The following is an 18,680-nucleotide window of genomic DNA, read 5'->3' on the forward strand; positions in this document are numbered from 1 at the left end:
ATGGAAATTTTTGATTCTCCAGATAAGGATGCTGATGCAAAGTCCCTTGAAGGCAAGAACTCTTTCTTGTATCCCAAGCAACTCACACATAGTAGGTGCTCATCAAGTGGTTGTTGATAGAGCAATTCTACCCTATAACCTAATGTATAGGATATATATGTGTGTGTGTGTGTGTGTGTGTGTGTATAGATATATCCCACATCAAACAAGTAGCTGCTTCCCCCTAAAACAAAAGTGATTTTTGTACCTCTTGAAGCATTTTCACACTTTATATTAGTAATCCAGGCATGTACATCCTTCCTGCCAAATCCAGATTCTATTTAAGGACACACGGTAGGTATACAATTTTGTTACATTTTGTGATGTCATCTCTCCCTTCTGCAAATTCCTCATTCCATACTCTCATTCTGCCTACTGTCGCACCAAGGTCTCCCAATTTCCTAAAATTCTCAGCTCCCTCCAGAGGTCACCTTGTTCCTAAGCTAGAGGGACCATCATCACCCAACTTTCCCACTAAGTCTCTATTTGGCAACCACCACGCTTAATTGTTCATCTCATTTTTTATTGCAAAAATGTTAAAATAAATTACACTTGACATTGACTCTGCCAATATTTACATACAGTGTGTACGATTCCAGGACAGTCAGTGATAGGCAAGGTGGGATCATAGAAAGAAGTAAATGTCATGAATATCAATCAAACGAAAAAATGAAGATGATCCTTGTCATCCAAACACTTGGAGGTGAGGGTGGGTGTAGGGTTGGCATTTGAGGCTCCACAAAACAGAGGAGCTTCTGGTCCATGCACCCCCAAGATGGTTCACATTTCTATAGTGTTTTCAGATTTACAAAAATCACATTCCTCACAACAACCCTGTGAGATGGGTAGTGCTACTATTAGAACCTCATTTTACAGATCAACTTGAGTTTCAGAATCTTGCCCGGGATCACACAGAAACACTGAGTGGTGAGGGGAGGGATTTGAATGCAAGTTTTCAGCTTCTCCTTTTCTACTACAAGACACTGCCTCTCACCACAGATGAGCCCCGGGGAACACTCAGAGTGTTCAATCAAAGCTCCTCTGGTTTATAGCATCTGCTGGTGGTGACCTGTGGGAAATTGGATCAACCACAGTTTCAAATGCATTTAAGAATTAAAAGTTAGCCCTGGAAGGTAACCAGGGGGAGGAAGATAAAACCTAAAACCGAAGTGGCCAAGATGGCTCTATAAAAGTGCTATTTGATCTCCTAACATGTGATACTGGCTGAGGCCCTGAGCCACGGGGAAAGGAGCGGGGTGGGAGTTGTCTCTCCACCCCTTTCCATCTGAGATAGTGTAAGACTCATTGCCTCTTCAAACCTTCCTTTTACTTTTGTATTTAAGACACCATCAGTAGCCAATCACAGACTCTTGATATATATATATTTTTTAAAAATTTCAAAATAATAAAAAATAAAAACAAAAAATATCCATAGAAAACAGAACAGGTCTGCCCCAGGGAGACATTGCACAGATAGTGTCTAGCCCCACATTCTCCTCCCTCCACCCAGCCCCTGTCAGAAAAAAAGGGGGAATAGTTTTTTTCACAATTTTATTTTCTGCTCTGGTTTCCCCATCCTCCCTTAAAAAACAAAACAGCTGCTGGGGATTCCAGGGGTAAGTAGTAGGAGGCACACTCCTCCTAGGCCTATTAATATGCACTTTACTGCTTCCCAAGAAGCCAAGAGTAGATTGCGAGCACTTCTCCTTCACCAAAGGCAGGCCATAGGGTGCGGTGTCAGTCTTTGTTCTAGGGAAATGAATGCCCGAAGGAAGGCAAGCTTGGATTAATTAGGGATTTGAGAGAAAAGGGGGATTACAGAGAAGGTGGGGAAATGGGTGATAACAGTCTGTTAAGGGAGGTAAAAAATTCCAGAGGGCACTTGGAGTGTATTGTGAGAGACTACATTAATCCCAGGAAATGGGTGAGGTGGAATCCCCATATTCAAGAGTTTTAGCCTACCCAGCCCATCGAGCTCCTGGCGCACAACCGACTAGCTTTTTCTCCAGGGTAGCCAAGGGGAGGGAAGGAAAAGCTTTGGAGTATATTACACACATACAAAGCTTTTATCCAAGGTGGTTCTCTTCCACCAGAGCAGATCTCTCAAACAGGAAGGGATATTGAAATAGGTCCCAGTCTTCTCCAACCAATGAGGCTCACACTCAAGTCCCTGGGGATGGAACATAGCCTTAACCTTTGCCACTCAGCCCATGAGAAGGGTCCAAGACAGAAGGAGCAAGATTCAAGGGGAGACACTGTCTCTCCTGATCATTGCCTCCTGGGATTGGGGGAGAAGAGCACAGGAGAGGAGCTAAAATAAGTGAGCAAAGGCAGAACCACAAGGAACACACTTGGGATCCACAGGCTGGAAGGGCTGTTAGGACTTAATCCCATTAGATAGATGATGAAAAAATGAGTTTGGAAGGGAAATACCAGCTAGGTAAATGGCAAACACCGGCTCCAGATTCAGCCTACATCCTGCTGCTCCACGCTGTCTTCTATCTTATCTTGCTCCATCTGCTTCTTCCAGAAATGGTAAGTAATTTAGAACAGGGCAAATTGTGATGACCCTCATTGGCACACTCCCACCGTCAGTGACTCCATAAAGGGACACTCATTCATCAAGAAAGGGCAACAGAGGCTGTGGGGTGCATAGGATGGGTCTGGTTACCATTGGGAGTGTTTCGGTTTGTATTCTGTATGGAAGCTGACTTTCATCTACTCAAAACCCTCACAGCCCTTTTCTCCCTAGAATAGAATTTATGGGACATAATTAGAATTAGAATATTAGAACATGAGGTCCATATATATTTCATATAGATGTCAATATTGTAATTGGCTTCCATTGCAATCTTACATATTTTATTTTATGCATTTAAAAAGATAAATCTGAAAAAAGGGATATAGACTGTGCAAGGGATCCATGATGAACAAAAATCCCTGCATTAGAACATAAGGGTATGTGAAAAAGAGGAGGTTGGGAAAAAGCAGCTCGGAACAGATATAGGGTCTGTTTCTCTGGCATTCTTGTAAACCTCACTCCCACACTTGCTTACACACTATCTTGTCCCATTAACTGTCTTATGTGTGTTCACTAGAACCCCCAAAATGATCATAAATTGTCTTGAGGACAAGAACAGTGCACTGCCTTTCAGACTTGAGTCCTGTTGCTAGATAACATACTAAAATTTTAGTTAATATGTGCTGAATCAAGCTTTCTCTATACAGATGCTCCCGGGACAGGAGATCCTGTCAACACCCAAAATTTGTGCTTTTTTATAGGTTTGACCATCCACGGCCCCAGTATCATCTTTACTCTGTCAAAATTACAAGTGTCATTTAAAACAAAACAAAACAAAAAACAAAAGCCACCTTTCAGCAACCAAATCTCTCCCAATTTCATGATCATCTCTGTTCAGCCACATTACCAAGGGATCATGTGGAAACACAGTCATCCTGAAGTACAGGCAGCTGGGAAGTATGGGTGGTTAATGGCATCTGGCCAGGGGAGATGGGAACACGAGGGTCTCTCTTTTTCTCCCAGGCCAAGGGTCCAGGAATTTCAGCCATCATAGGTGATACCCTGAAGGGGAGGTAAGGGGAAAGAAAAGGCCACATGATTTGTGGGACAGGGCAAGGGGTGGAGAAGGGGGCCTTCACGTGCCTCTGGGACTGTTGATTTTATTATATTCGTTCATCAACTGTTCATAAGGCACAGAGAGTTCAGATTCTGTGCTGGTAAAAGTGGAATCATCTGAAGATGGGAATTCTCCCAGATTTAGTGGCCTCTCTGCCTCAGGTCCCTCCCCCTCTTCCTGTTCCTCCTCTTCCTCCCCAGCTAAGTTGTCATCCAGGGAGGATTTAGAGGTATCCTCATCTGAAAGTCCTCCTTCCTCGTTCACAAAGGTGATGTTGGCATTCTCAAAGATCAGTGGGTGGCAGTCCCGGGCATCCCAGGCTTCCCCTTCCTCCTCACTGATCCGGTCCAGCTGGTTGACAAACACCGTGGAGGGGCTGTTGATGTTGTCACTGGGGGGTCCCTCCCCAATCTCCGCAACCTGGGGCCTCGATATGTGGCCCTTCAGCCTCAGCGTCTGAGACACCTCCTCATAGCTGGGCACACGGGTTTTGGTATAGATTGCTAGGGGACCCACAGGAGCAGCTGGGAGGGCAGGCCTTCCCCTCTCGGGTCCTATGGCTCTCTCTCCACTTCCCCCACTTGTCTTCAGACCCTTCTTCCCAATTTGCTTGATAAGATCATTGTAGGTCTCCTCCTTCTTGGACAAGAAGCTGAAAATATTAACATCCTTGACGCCTCCGCTGGATGCCATCTGCAGCCCTTTCTTGGAGTGGGGGGAGCTTTCAAAGGACTCTTTCCGCCTCCGCCGACGTTTCTTGATGGCTTTGTGGACTTCCACAAACATGCTCACCTTCCAGTTCACAAACAGGGACAGCCAGGCTAGCCCTAGGTAGATCCACAGCTCTACAAAGTATCGATAGAGGGGATGATAGTTGGCATCTGGATTGACTCCTGGGAAAAGAGATAGACAAAAATAAGCCTTATCAATTATAATTTAGAGCTAGAAGGGACTTTGGAAATCATCAAGGGTTCCCTGTCCCCTTCCACTTTTGCCTTATATGATTTTTTCATCCTCAGAGCCATGACTGGACATCCCAGTTAGTGATTTGGGATGAATCCAAAAAAGGTTGAAAAAATCTATGAATAATGCTAAATCTCCAAGACAACTTAGCCTTTGTTCTCCATGTAACCTGAGCCAACAATGTGAAAATATTTTTGCTAAGTTATCTCTGTTCTAAGCACCTGAGCAAAGGCCTTGTATATTCATAGATCTTAAGATTAGAAAACTCACCAGCAACAGTCCAGAATAGATCTTGGAGATTCCCAAAACAGGGGATACATGAAGTCAGAATCATTAGATAGTTAAATACTTCCTTTTCCTTCCTTCCTTCCTTCAATACTTCCTTTTCCAACTACCTGATTGTGAGAATCTGGATTTTCTTCATACTTCAACCAAAACAACTTCCCTAAAGATTGAAATCAGGAGATAGGAGAACCCAACTTCTTCAATTAAGCCAGATATGGAAGAGATTTGCACAAATATGTAAAAAAATGTACAACCCTTCTTGCTACATTTATATTGAGAAGTTATTTTTTATTAAAAAAATTATTATTTAGGGGCTCTGGTTAGTATAGGGAGGACCTGAGTTCAAATGTGACCTCAGACACTTAAAACTTCCTGGCTGTATTATCCTGGACAAGTCACTTAACTCCAATTATCTCAGCAAAAAAATATATATATATATATATTTTTTTTTTTGAATGAACATTTTCAATCTTCTCCCAGAATCTGCTCAAGTTCTTGCTTTCCCCTTTTTGCTTCCTACTTCTATAAACTCCTCACCTCCTTCAAGATATGACGGGAGACTCCAAAAAACTCTCCTAATTAGCCTTTCCTGAGTTTGATGAATGTCTACTTTTAGTCCCCTTTTGCTGCCTTAATTTCCTCCTAGCTGTATCTGAACCTGCTAATACCTATTATTTTGCTTTTTAATGTGTATGGGTCCTATTTTCCTATTAGATTATCTCTTAGGAGTGCCCATCACACACAAACTGAGGTTGGGTGCTTTTCAAGCATCTTCCTATATAGAAAATGTGATTCTCCATCAAAGGGATAAAGCTCTCTGAAGATGAAAATTTAGACAAGTTTTTTTAATCAAAAAGTATTTTCAAGCATTAATTCTTTCTCTCTCCTCCCAAACAAAAATAAAATACTATTGACAACTAGCCAACGAGCATTTAAGTATTTATTATGTGGCAGATATTTCGCTAAGTTCTGGAGAAACATATACTCAAGCAACATAAATTCGAATTAGTGTAAACTTAAAATTTGAGATTCATTCTAGCAATGAAATTCAGTGACTTCCCTTTCCATCCATTCCTTAATACTCAATCCTAATCCTTAGACATGAAGGATAATAAGCATTATCTAGTATACTGCAGAGGGGAATTCCTATTTAGGTATGGGTTGGGCTAATTAATTGCCTTCTGAGGTACCTTCCAACTCAAGTTTTTGTAGAAGCTGTGACTCAGCTGCCCTATTCCTGTCACCCTGGCCACCTAAGGCTATCTTTTACAAGGAAGGTTGGTGTGGATATTCCCTTTTTCTTTTCATCTTTTCTCCTCTCTTTGTCTTCCTCCTCATACTCTTTGTAATGGCTCTGAGGAAAGGTGCTGACATTGGAAGAAGCTCAGAGGTCTATCCAGTTACCGAGAAATGGAGACAATTCAGAAAAACAAATGGCAAACAGATAAGATTAAAAACATGTTTTGTACAGGACAAGGGTCAAGTACATTATGGGGGGTGGGAGGGTGGTAGGCACTGTAAAAACTTCCTGGAGCCTTATCACATGTCTGGATTAGTCTAAGAAAAGGAAGTACACGCCAGAACATTCACCCAAGCTTCTTTTTCGCAGCACAAGTATCCATACTGAGAAAGGTCCCTGGTACCTTTAGTTTTTGAGCAGATAAATGACACAGTAGGTCAAGCCTGGAATTGTGCTTAAGACAAGGGGAAGGGAAGGGAGAAAAATAGAAGAAGGGGATGTTAAAGGAAGAGGGAGAAAAGTGGGGAATCTGTCCAACCAGACCTCAGGAAAGGGAAGGAGAGAAAAATGGGGTGGAAGAGAGAAAAAGGAGTCAAGAAGGGAGGGTGAGAAAAAATAAAGAGATGAGGATGAGAAGACAAGAAAAAATAAAATAAATTTTTGAGTAAGGAAATGGGGGAATGGTGAAGCGAACAAAGCAAGAAAGAAAAAGGGTTAAAAGAAGAATCGTAGGAGAAGAAAGAGGAAGAGAGAGTCTACTCACCAGCCACATAGTCGCCAAAGCCAATGGTGGAGATAGTAATAAAGGAATAGTAGAGGCCTTCAATATAGTCCCAGTCCTCTGTCACCATGAACACAAAAGGTGGGATCACCAGGTGTACGAGCACCCCCCAAATGATGAAGATAGCCGTACAGGTTATCTGAGCTTTCCTCTATTTAGGGGAGGGAAAGAGAAGGAGAAGTCAGTATATTCAAGAGCCAGGATGCTCTGAAAGCCTATCTATGAAGCTTTGAGAGGGTCACTAGGAATGAATTAAATCTTAGCTGGGGAAGCCCAAGAAAGTAGAGAAGGTACTTCTAGTCTTACACCATCATTTTTATTCTCAGTTTTGATACGTAATATGGTGAAGAGACCTTCTTCTTTACCATCCCTTCCACCAGAATTGATCTCCAGGTCCTTCCCACCCTTCATACCAACTATTCACAATATGGATCTAATTCTAGAATCAGAAGATCTGATTTCAAGTTCCAGGACTTCCAGGGAAAGGAATTTCATCACCTTGGGTATCTGTTCCCTTGTCTGTTAAATGAAAAAAATTTATTCCATTATCTTTCAGTTCTAACCTTCTATGATTCTATAGCTGTCTCTTCCCATTGCCCTAGAAATGGGGAGGTAGGTGTGGGCTGCTCTCCACAGCCCAAACAGAGAATAACAAATAGGGTGCCTCCTTGCCTCGTTCCCTAGTGATGCTCCAGCTGAACCCAAGCTCATCAGATTGGCAGGGAGAGTGCTTATACATACCAGGCTCACACCCCTCTTGGTAAGGAACTGCCCCAATCTCTTAGCTCGTCCCCCGAAGAACTTCCCCAGGGCATTGATCCAGGTCAAGCAGAGGGGAACCCCAAAGAGACCATAGAATATACAGAAGAGGCGTCCAGCAGGGGTTTTAGGAGCCACATTTCCATAACCTTTGTAAAGAGAAACAAGAGGAGTCAGGCAGAAAAGAAATCCCTTCTTATAAAATAATTTAATAGGGGAAGGGGAATGGGAGGAATGGGTATGTGATAGGAACAGATGAATTGATACATGTGCCCCTTCCCTCCCTTACTTCCCCCCCCCAAGAAGTTCTAGGCACACCCAAGCCTTCCTGGATTTACACAGCTTATATCCACCTCTGTCAATCAGAATTTTCTTTGGCTAAGATTTAATCTCAACACCTGCTGCTAATTATTTTGATTAATTACCCATGGCTGATTAATCACCAGACTCTGGTGGGGGAGCTCTTGGAGGGTGGGGACAGTAAGTTTGGCTCTGCCTCCCAAATATAGTTCTATAGTTCTGCCCAGGCTGAGGTTCAGCAATTCCTTATGAATTGTGTCAGACACTCAGGGAAAAGCTCTTTTCTTAAAGTCCACAGGAGGGCATCAAAAGGACAAGCTGTGACTAATCTTCTTGTCTGGTGGTTAAGAGCTGCTGGACCTTGCCTCCTCCTTCCTGGAAGCTAAGGATTGAGCTCAGGAGACAGGGCAGAGAGGAATGGATGTGTCTGGAGAATCCCCAATAAACAGGAAGATATGGGAGGCTCATGTCAGCACAGACATACAGAATGACCTACCGATGGTGGTGATGACTGTGGCAGCAAAAATGACAGCATTTGGCCAGTTCCAGTTATTGAAGGTTTGGTTCCCAGTAATAGCCACGCCTTGTCCAGTAGCATCCGATACTACCTGGGGGAGAAGTGAGGAGAAAAAACCAAATGGTGAGGATTTAGAAAAAAGAAGAGGGAGTTCAGGGGAAACCAGGCTCATCTAGAGCCTTCCAGGAGGCAAGATTCCCGATCTGGATTCTTTTGCTAAAGAGCCTCATTCTTTCCCCCCAAGCCAGCAGGCTTAGCTCAGGGCTGGGAATTACCCAGCTAGGAGATACTGTTATTTACTATTATGGTTACTATCATCCCTCAGGGACCAGGGCCATCTCTACACCCATTTACTTCTAGGTGCTAAGCCAATGAGATCTCCACAACACAGGCGGGATTTCTCATCTGGTAGAAAGGTATGTGACAAGTCCAGAGGCAGCAGGTTTCGGAGGACGAAGGAAGCAGATTCTGGCTTCTGTCAGTCAAGCAGCTACAAAGTGTCAGAGAAAGGCAATAGAAAGTCCTTCCTCTCAAGAAACTCATAGTGTAACGAGGGATGACAACATGCAAACTATCATATAGCTGCAAGCTAAGCATTTATAAAGGGCCATTCATTAGGCTTGGGTAGCTAAGTGACTGTGCTGGATCTGGAAATGGGAAGACCTGAATTCAATCAAGTTTCAGATATTTACTAGTTTGGAACCTTTGGCAAATCAACTTAACCCTGTTTGCCTCGGTTTCTTCATCTGTAAAATGAGATGATAAAACACTCCAGGATCTTTGTCAAGGAACCCCCAAATGGGGCTGTAGAACAGAACTTCTGGAGTGGAACCAAGAGAACATTGTACACAACAACAAGATTATTGGATGATCAATTCTGATGCACGTGGCTCTTTTTAACAGAGAGGTGATTTAGGCCAGTTCCAATGGTCTTTTGATGAAGAGAGCCATCTGCACTCAGAGGGGAACAAGTGTGGTTCACAACATAGTATTTTCACTTTTTTGTTGTTGTTGCTTGCTTGCATTTTATTTCATTTTTGATCTGATTTTTCTTGTGCAGCATGATAATTGTGGAAATATGTATAGAAGAATTGCACATGTTTAATATATATATATATATATATATATATATATATATATATATATATATATATATATATATGTATATGATTGCTTGCCATCTAGGGGAGGGAGTTGGGAAAAGGGAGGGAGAAAAAAATTGGAACACAAAGTTTTGTAAGGATGAATGTTGAAGACTTATCTATGCATGTATTTTGAAAATAAACATAAAAATATGATATAAAATTATTTTTAAAAAAGAACAGAGCTTTTCCAATCTTTTTCAGTCACAACCCTTTTTCATTCAAAAAATTTTTATGCAACCCTGCATATATAAAATTGATATGCAAATCAAAGATTTATTGATAATAAATGATAATTTTGCAATCCTAACATTCAGTTTCTCAATCTTATATAGAGTCATGATCCTCAGTTTAGGAAATTTTGCTACAGAAGAACTGGATACAATTGAAACAACTGAACAAAAAACCAACATTTTTTGAAGTACCTACTGTGTGTGCCAGTCACTAAGACAAAAAAGAGGCAAAAGACAGTCCCTCCTCAAGTAGTTCATAGTCTAATGAGGAAAATGACCTGAAAGCAAGCAGGATGGATTGGGATAATCAATAGAGAAAAGGCACTAGAATTTTAAAAAATACCCCAGTTACATGTAAAAAAATTTTTTGGTTGTACATGTACATTTTTTACATATATATATATATACATATATATATGAATATATACTTCCATACATATATATTTGGATATTTCCTTGTGAATCACATTGATAGAGAAAAGTTGGAACAAAAGGGAAAAACTATGAGAGAAGGAAAAAAACGAAGAAAAAGGAAAAAAAAAAGTGAGCATAGCATGTGTTAATTTACATTCAGTCTCCAGGGTTCTTACTGAATGCGAGTGGTGTTTTCCATCTAAAGTTTATTAGGCAGTTCCAATGGACCCCCAAGGCAGATCCCTTGGATCACTGAAATCGCTGAGAAGATCTACATTTGTCAGAGATGATCATCACACAATCTTGCTGTTGCTGTGTACAATGTTTTCCTGGTTCTGCTTGTTTCACTCTGCATCGGTTCATGAAAGCTAGTGCAATAGTCCAGCTATCTGATGATAAGGGCCTTCTAATTACATCTTTGAAGCTGACTACTCCCTGTTACTGAGTTGGACAAATAATCTGACTTTCCTAGATTTGTTTCCTCATCTGAAAAATAAGGGGATTGGGATAGTTTCTAGGGTTCCTCACCATTCCTATTCTATAGCTAAGATCTAAGATCAGATCCTAGCTCTGACAACTTAAAAAAAACCGTGAACAGACCATTTAACATTCCTAGGTTTCACTTTCCTTATCTATATCCTTGTATCAGTTACCTCACAAAAACCATGGAGAGCACTTTGTCAGCCTGAAGGCGTTCTGATCACAGGGAAGCTGTCATGCTATTAATCACTGGGGCAAGGGTCTGGGAGGGAGAGCATGGTATTTGCCTTTCAGGGAGGTTCAGAAGTAGATAAGATCAGGGGGATATAGGAGAGAGGCTACTTAGGAGAGCCTTACTTTTGAGCAGAAGGAAAGAAAGGCTTAGGAGGATCATAGGATTTAGAGTTTGAAAGTACCTTAGAGATCATTTAGTCCAACTCTCATTTTTCTTTGATAATCTTCACATTTATATAACATTTACTATATGCTGGACACTTTGCTAAGTGCCTTAAAATTATTATCTCATTTGACAACCCTAGAAGGCAAGAGCTATGATTAGGTCAGTTTTATAGGTGGGAAATTGAGGCAGACAGGTTAAAGGACTTGTCCAGGTCATACTAAGACAATTTGGGGAGGCAGCAAAGGGGCATGGTGGAACAGGAAGACTCATTTCCCTGATTTTGAATCTGGCCTCAGATACTTGCTGGCTGTATGATCCTGGGCAAGTCACTGAACCCTCTTTACCTCAATTTCTTCATCTGTAAAGAGTTGGAGAAGGAATGGTAAACCATTCCACTGCCAACAAGGTCCCAAATGGGGTTATAGAGAGTAGGACATGATTGAAAAAAAAAATGACTTAACAACAAAAGGCCTTATCAGAACATCCTAATAAGAACACCACCTGGCTGCCACAAATAATGGAATGCTGAGCCCTGCAGGGATCCAGCAGCATGAACCCCAAATGGGAAGGGGCCAACCAAAGTCTACTCAACTCCAATCTCAGGGGCTCAAGGTATAAGTCTTTCCTATATCCCAATATTCCTTTATCCTATTCCCAAATAAAGTGGCCCAGGAAAAATTTCCACTTAGAAGAGACTGGATGAAGCGTCAATCAGGAAGTTTAACAAAGGAAACAGGGGAAGGTTGGAAGGGAGGACAGAAGGAGGAGAAGGGAGGGGTGTAGAATTCAGGGTCCAGGATGAGGTCGCACAGAACTTTATCATCCTTCTCCCACCACCACCACCACCGCCACACCCCGAGCTTGTGTCAGCTCCAGCTCCACTGACGTGTGCTAGGGAAAAAAAGCAAAAGGGTGGATTTGCTGGACAGGAATGTGAAGTTTACAGATACGGTGAGGGAATCCATGTAAATGGATACAGTATGTTCTTTAAGGAATTTTCCAATTTGATCTGTTAGTCCAACAGGCTATCAACACTGTTTATCATCCATCCCTCCAGAGACTCAAATGCTCAGTTCCTAACTGCTTCCAGTGGTTAGAAAGATAGGGGCAGGGATAGGGAAAAGATAGTTTAAAATATATAAAAAATATTTCATAATTAAATTTATTAAATTACAACTTACTATATATTAACATATCATTTAATATAATAATATTTTAAATATATAATGTGACATTATGGTTCTTCAGTCATTTTATTTGGATTCAATCCTTCATGACTTGAAGTGGAGTTTTCTTGGCAAAAATACTGGAATGATTTGTAGTTTCCTTCTCCAGTTCATTTTACAGATGACTAATCTGAGGCAAATAAAGTGACTTGTCCAGGGTAACACAGCTAGTAAGTGTCGAGACCTAATTTGAACTCAGGTCTCCCTGGTTCTAAGCCTGATAAGCCCCCTAGCTGCCCTTTATGACATTATTATATTACATTGATTTTATATTAAATACACTAAATTTAACTATAGTAGAATATACATTTTATATAGGATATAAATCCAAATATATTTTAATGCATAATGTAAATATATATTTTAAAACATTATAAATACATACATACATACAAACACACATAAATTAAAATGTCTTCAGGAGAAAATATAAATAAATAGGTGAAAATGGAAGGAATGTTTAAAAGCCTGCTTTTGGACTGGCAGAAAATCTAAATACAATAAATTGGGCTTTTAAAACATGGAAGAGAAAGTGGGCCCAATGCTTGAGGCAAATGGTGTAATAGGGAGAAAAAAGTTGCTCAAATCTGTAGTTCCTACTTTATCAAGGAAGATTTTCAGAGTGGAAGGAAATGTTCAAAAGGGAATTGAAATCCAGAATAGGTAGGAAGATAGCCTTAATTTAATTTTCTAAGGCAGGTAACTTTCATCCTAGGGGATTCAGAGAACTTGACAGATATGACCACAACTTTCAGTGATTTTTAAAAAACACGTAACACTGGAGAAAGGCCAAAAAGTCAGAGATTTTTGTCTGTCTGTCTCTCCCCAAACAACTACATACTACGGAGTTTGAGTTTTAGGAAGAATTATAATTAAGCTGATTAAATAAATAATTTCTGAATATTTAGAGAGGAAAGTGTTGATCACTAGGACCCAATATGGGTTCATTGAGAATTTCTTCAGTATTTGATGGGATTTCAATGATGTGGCTAGGCATGTGATCTACTGAGAAAGACCAAAACCTTTCCATAATTTAGTAGACAGTTTTTATGCTAGTGTTAGAATTATAACTTGTGGCTTCATCTTTTACATTCTCTACTTTTCCACCAGCAACTTTCTCTTCTGACTGGTCAGTCATTGGTCTGGACTAACAGCACCCAGGCCTGAATTCTCAGGACTTCATCTTCTTATCATCAGTTGGGCTGTATTTGTATCTCTAGTACTTTCTACACTATCTAGAATACAGTAGCGTTGAATAAATGCTTCATCTATCACCAGGTGGCCAAGCTTCTGGTTATGAGCAAGGCTGGTACTTGGATGAGAAACACACCCATATTTCCCTGCCAGGCTTGTATTTCCAGCTTGCTGGGACCTGTTGGTACTCTTTACTGGCAGAGCTCCTGAGGATCCAGAGCCATGATGAGGCTCCAGGGCTAGGTCTATAACAGATATCCCTAAGAAGAAGTCATGCTAAATGGGAAAAATATGTTTTAATGAAATGAGAGTTAGATAGTCAGAAAACATGGGTTTTAGTCTTGTGTGAATTGGGCAAGAAGTCCCTTCCTTTGGACTCAGCTCTCCTGATCCCAAATCTAGTACTCTTCCCATTAAACTATGGTGTTCATGTGGTTGTTAGGATTGTGTAACGTCCTTACCCCTCCAAAGAAAATATGTTCCTGGTATATTTTATTCCTTTGGGTTTTGGTACTGTTTTTGTCTAAATGTACATCTTACCTAGAAAGAATAATGCTTCTAATTTTTAGCAAGTCATTTACATGTTAGTATAAATGAATTTTTTCATAGCCTATTTATACTAGAGTTAGGGTAATGATAGAGAATAAGAGATCTTGAGGGAGTGAAAAAGGCAATTAATGCCACTAAAAGGAAGGAATAAAGGGGGAGATCACTGAAAACACTTACAGAAGAAATACATTATACAGGATTTCTTAAAACTTTTTATACTCGTGACCCATTTTTGCCTAAGAAATTTTTACTTGGTCCTGTAAAAATTTTATATTTTTATTAAAATATTTTATGTATATATATACAAATCAGACATTTACTGATAAAAGATCATAATTTGCAACTTCTACATTCAGTTATGGAATTTCATATGAGGGTGTGAACCACGGTTTAGAAGCTAGCAGTTGACTCAGAATAAGGGCTCAGAGTAAGAGGAAATGGATTCAAGTTTTGGCTCTGAAGCTTACTATGCTAAATTACAAACTCTCTGGCAATGGTTTTTTCATCTGTATAAAGAAGAGGTAAAATCAGATGATCTCTGATATTCTGCCTATGGCCAGAATTATGATTTTTTGACTACTTCAAGCTAAGTGTTGAAAGACTGAGAAAGTTGGGAACTCCCTTGTCCTTGGGGATCTGGCTGATAACCTGTATCATAGCCCATTAACTGGGCCAGCTCTCCTCAGCACAGTGTACAATTTGTATTATAACCCTTTAGCCCCCTTTCCTTATCAGGCTGGAACAGACCCACTTTTATCACAACATACTTCTGACAGGCCTCAGAGCTTGGGGAGAGGTCAGGGATGAGAAAGTCCCCAGAAGCCTTTTGCCCCACAAAACAATCACTTCTCTAAGGACCCCTCAGTCTTTGCTCCAGGGGTCCTCAAACTACAGCCTCAGGCCAGAGACAGAAGCTGAGGACGTTTATCCCCCTCACCCAGGGCCATGAAGTTTCTTTATTTAAAGGCCCACAAAACAAAGTTTTTCTTTTTACTATAATCCGGCCCTCCAATAGTCTGAGGGATTATTTAAAAAGTTTGAGGACCCCCTGCTCCATGGATGTAGAGAAAACCTGGAGTCACACAGGCCTGGAGTAAGGGGGCTTTCCCTTCCAGATTATGGTCAAGAGGAAGAAGGAACAAAGAAAAGCCTTTCAGGCAGGTTTGAGGGAATTCAATTCACAAGCATTTCCTCTGTATGGTAGGCACTGTGCAGACCTGGAGGACAGAAGGTGAGAACAGATATGCTTCCTTGGATGCAGCCATGTGGTACACTGGATAACGTGCCAGCTCTGGAGGCAAGAAGATTCATCTTCCTGACTTCAAATCTGACCTCGGATACTTCCTAGCTGCCCTCAGGACGCTTACAATTCTGGGATCATAGGACTGATAGCTGGGAATCTAATTTAAATTGATCTTTCATAAAGAAATTGAGGTCAAAAGAGAGAAGTAACAACTTGTTCCACAGCACTACTTAGTAGGAAAGTAAAAACTACCGTCAGAGAACTGGACAATATCTTAGAGGCCATCTGGCACAACCCTTTTATTTTGCATGTGGAGAAACCAAAGCCCAGGGAGGTTAACAGATTTAAGAAAGACCATTTTGGCACTAACAAAATAGCTGAGAAATAAATAACAACAACTCAAATAGAGCTAACACTTTGAAATTTAAGAAGCAATTTCCTAATAGGTCTGCAAGGAGCATTATGGATGCCACTTTGATACTGACAAAAACTGATAGCTATTATTCCGGTTTTACAGATGAGGAAACTAAGACTGGCAAAAATTCCCATGCTCCGGGAGTGTTTGTGTTCCAGGGTAAGAGTTGAATTCAAATCTTTCTGATGCTCTATTCAACACTCTGTTCACAGAACCACCTATTTGCAATCCAGGAAATGAAAATCATGGTTTCTTTACTTCCTCACATTATTTTCCTTTCTCCTGATTCCTTCAAGGAAGTTTTCTGTATCCCTAAATTTTCATCGGTGTCGAGGTCTGCTGAAATTATTCCTCCCTTAATTGTTCTACTTGTTAATTATTCCATATGTGTCCATCTTATTATTCCAATTGGATTATGCTTCTTAAGGACAGGGACTCTATATTTCCAACAGCTGACACTATAGGACATTCTTTAGGCTTCTTACAGCAGATACCCAGATCAATTGTCAGAAATCCTAGGAGCTGATATGTATACCGATCTAAGTCTTGCTAAATGCTTTACAAATATTACTTTATTTGCTCCTCACAATGATATAGTTATCACTATCCTCAATTTGCATGCTGGTAAATTGAGGCTGGTGGAATTCAAATGGACTTGCTCATTGTCACAAAGGAAGGTATCAAAGATGGGTTGAGATTCAGATCCTTCTTGCGTCCAAATATAGTATTTTAGTTCAGTCTACACTCAATTCTTAGCTCCTTGATTCAAATTGGGCCAAACTACAAACTGTTTATAGCTACAGGGGCTAGAGCATATCACTGCTGGGAGATCCTGGTGCTGCTGGAGACTCCAACTAAGGTGTTTTTTCTACTACTGGGCTCCCCAACACGGTCAGGGTATTTGTCATAATGATGCCCTTGGAGTTTGGAGAACTGATTTCAAATTCAGACTCCAACTTGGGAACAGAGTATGTGACCCTAGAGAATCAAACTGCCCTCAGTTTCTTCATCTGGAAAATGTAATGCTATTCATACCACCAAACTCACCTTTATAAACTTTAAAGTACTATATAAATGTGATCTCTTACTAGATTTTTTTCCCCTCAGTGGCCAATAGAGCCTGTTTATCACTCAATCTGCTCATAATACAGGATTTGGAGCTCAAAAGAATGTTGGAGGATATCTACTTAGTCCAATCATTTTAGAGAGAGAATGAAAAGAGAATTTACTTGTCAAAAAGTCTAATAGAAGTAAATAGCAAGATAAAGATGTCACATTGCCTTTGTACACAGTAAGCACTTCATGATTATTTTTTCATTCATCTCTTCCATCCACTAGATTACAAACTCCTTGAGGACAAGAACTGCCTTTTGCTCCTTTTATTGTATCCCCTTAACAAAGGACCAGATAAACAGTAGGTTCTTAATAAAAGTTTACTAAATGAATAAATTCATCCATCCACAGCTAGATTGTTCTCACTGTTGCCTCATCTTGAGGAACTATAGTCCAAAACCTAGTAATCTCAATATAGGTTAAGAAAGACTGAGAGGCATTTTTCAAAGTCTTATGGGATGTACAGGGCAGATTCTGGTTTTGTCAACTGTGTGCAAAGCAAGATTCAATGACCCCTGCTGAACAGACCTTCAGATTAGTCTTTACTTCAACGCTTCATTGGCGCCAGATTCCGTCTTGGAATGAAAGAGGTAACCAACCTACAGAGGAACAGAGGCCTCTATGAGGTTAGACAGACAGGGTGGAGGGTAGAATTTGGGTGTGGAAGAGACAAGCCACAGACAAGCAAACACCATGTAGACAGCTTGTCCTTGCCCCAGCCCAGGCCTTGGGGTTAGAGAAGCAGCCCTCCCCAGGAAAGGGCCCAGCCAGTCTCATGCACCCAAAATATTCTTTAACTTGGCTCTCAAAATTACACAAATCAATATTTTCATTTTCTGCATAAGCCTGGAGATTGCGCTAGGGATGGGAAAGGACTAAAAAAGGGGGACCTCGAGAAAGGCTGGGCTTGGCTTTCATTTCTGGAAAGAGTTCAGATTTATTCCTTTCTTTTTCCCATTTTCTTTCAAGTGACAGGAATAAAGTTTGGTTCTGGGGTCCAAAAGACAAAAGGCATCTTTTCTCCAGTCCCCGCCACGTAGTCAGGTTTAAAGGGTTCTCAATTTAGCCAAATTTGCTTGGACATTAACTGAATCCAGTCAACCTCCTGGAGGGACAGGATTTATCCCACGGCCAGGGTACTCCTGACTTAGCTCTTTTCCCCCAATTCCCCAGGACTTACAAACCCATCATTAGCAGGCTCCCCAGAGATCTCTGAGGTTCATTTGAATGTATTTTCCTGTTTCACCGAATCATAAAATCCTTAGAAAGAACGAACATTAGATTTGTCATGGAATCCTAATTTTACTGAGGCAGAAGAGCAAATTAGCTTGTCCCAAATCATACAGTTAGCTAATAAACATCCTAAGTCAAGATTTGAACTCGGGTTTTCCTATCTCCAAATTCAGCATTTTGTCCATTGAAAAATCACTCCTACAGATACACTCTGTAGGACCAGACATTTAGAGTAGGAATCAATCAACAAGCACTTATTAAACACCTAATGTGTACCAAGTACCTTTCTAGGGCCTGGGGTATAAAGATAAAGAATGAAAAAATCCCCACTGCCAAGGAGCTCACATTCTAACAGAATGTACCTTAGATGTCACTTTAACATTCTCAATTTACAGATGAGGCTGGGAGAGATTAAGTAATTTACCTAGAATCACAACTAATAAGAACCTAGGGTGGGATTCACCCTCAGGTCTTTCTGACTCGACTTTATAAGTTTCGTGCTCTACCACTTAACTG

At 40.7% G+C, this 18,680-nt stretch overlaps 1 protein-coding gene across 1 annotated transcript in view; it reads right to left on the reverse strand.

Annotated features, from left to right (window-relative positions):
• Window positions 1–541: 541 nt before the first annotated feature.
• Window positions 542–18,680, reverse strand: part of KCNK5 (potassium two pore domain channel subfamily K member 5) — a 63,014-nt gene continuing 44,875 nt past the window's right edge. The window contains exons 2-5 of the mRNA XM_051996879.1: window positions 8,502–8,613; window positions 7,688–7,854; window positions 6,929–7,097; window positions 542–4,570 (exon numbers count right to left, since the gene is read on the reverse strand). Of these exons, the coding sequence (XP_051852839.1) occupies window positions 3,696–4,570; window positions 6,929–7,097; window positions 7,688–7,854; window positions 8,502–8,613 (1,323 nt within the window). The 3' untranslated portion in view covers window positions 542–3,695. The remainder of the gene's footprint in view (window positions 4,571–6,928; window positions 7,098–7,687; window positions 7,855–8,501; window positions 8,614–18,680) is intronic.

Source organism: Antechinus flavipes, chromosome 4 (assembly GCF_016432865.1).
Source record: "Antechinus flavipes isolate AdamAnt ecotype Samford, QLD, Australia chromosome 4, AdamAnt_v2, whole genome shotgun sequence".
Classification (NCBI taxonomy): domain Eukaryota; kingdom Metazoa; phylum Chordata; class Mammalia; order Dasyuromorphia; family Dasyuridae; genus Antechinus; species Antechinus flavipes.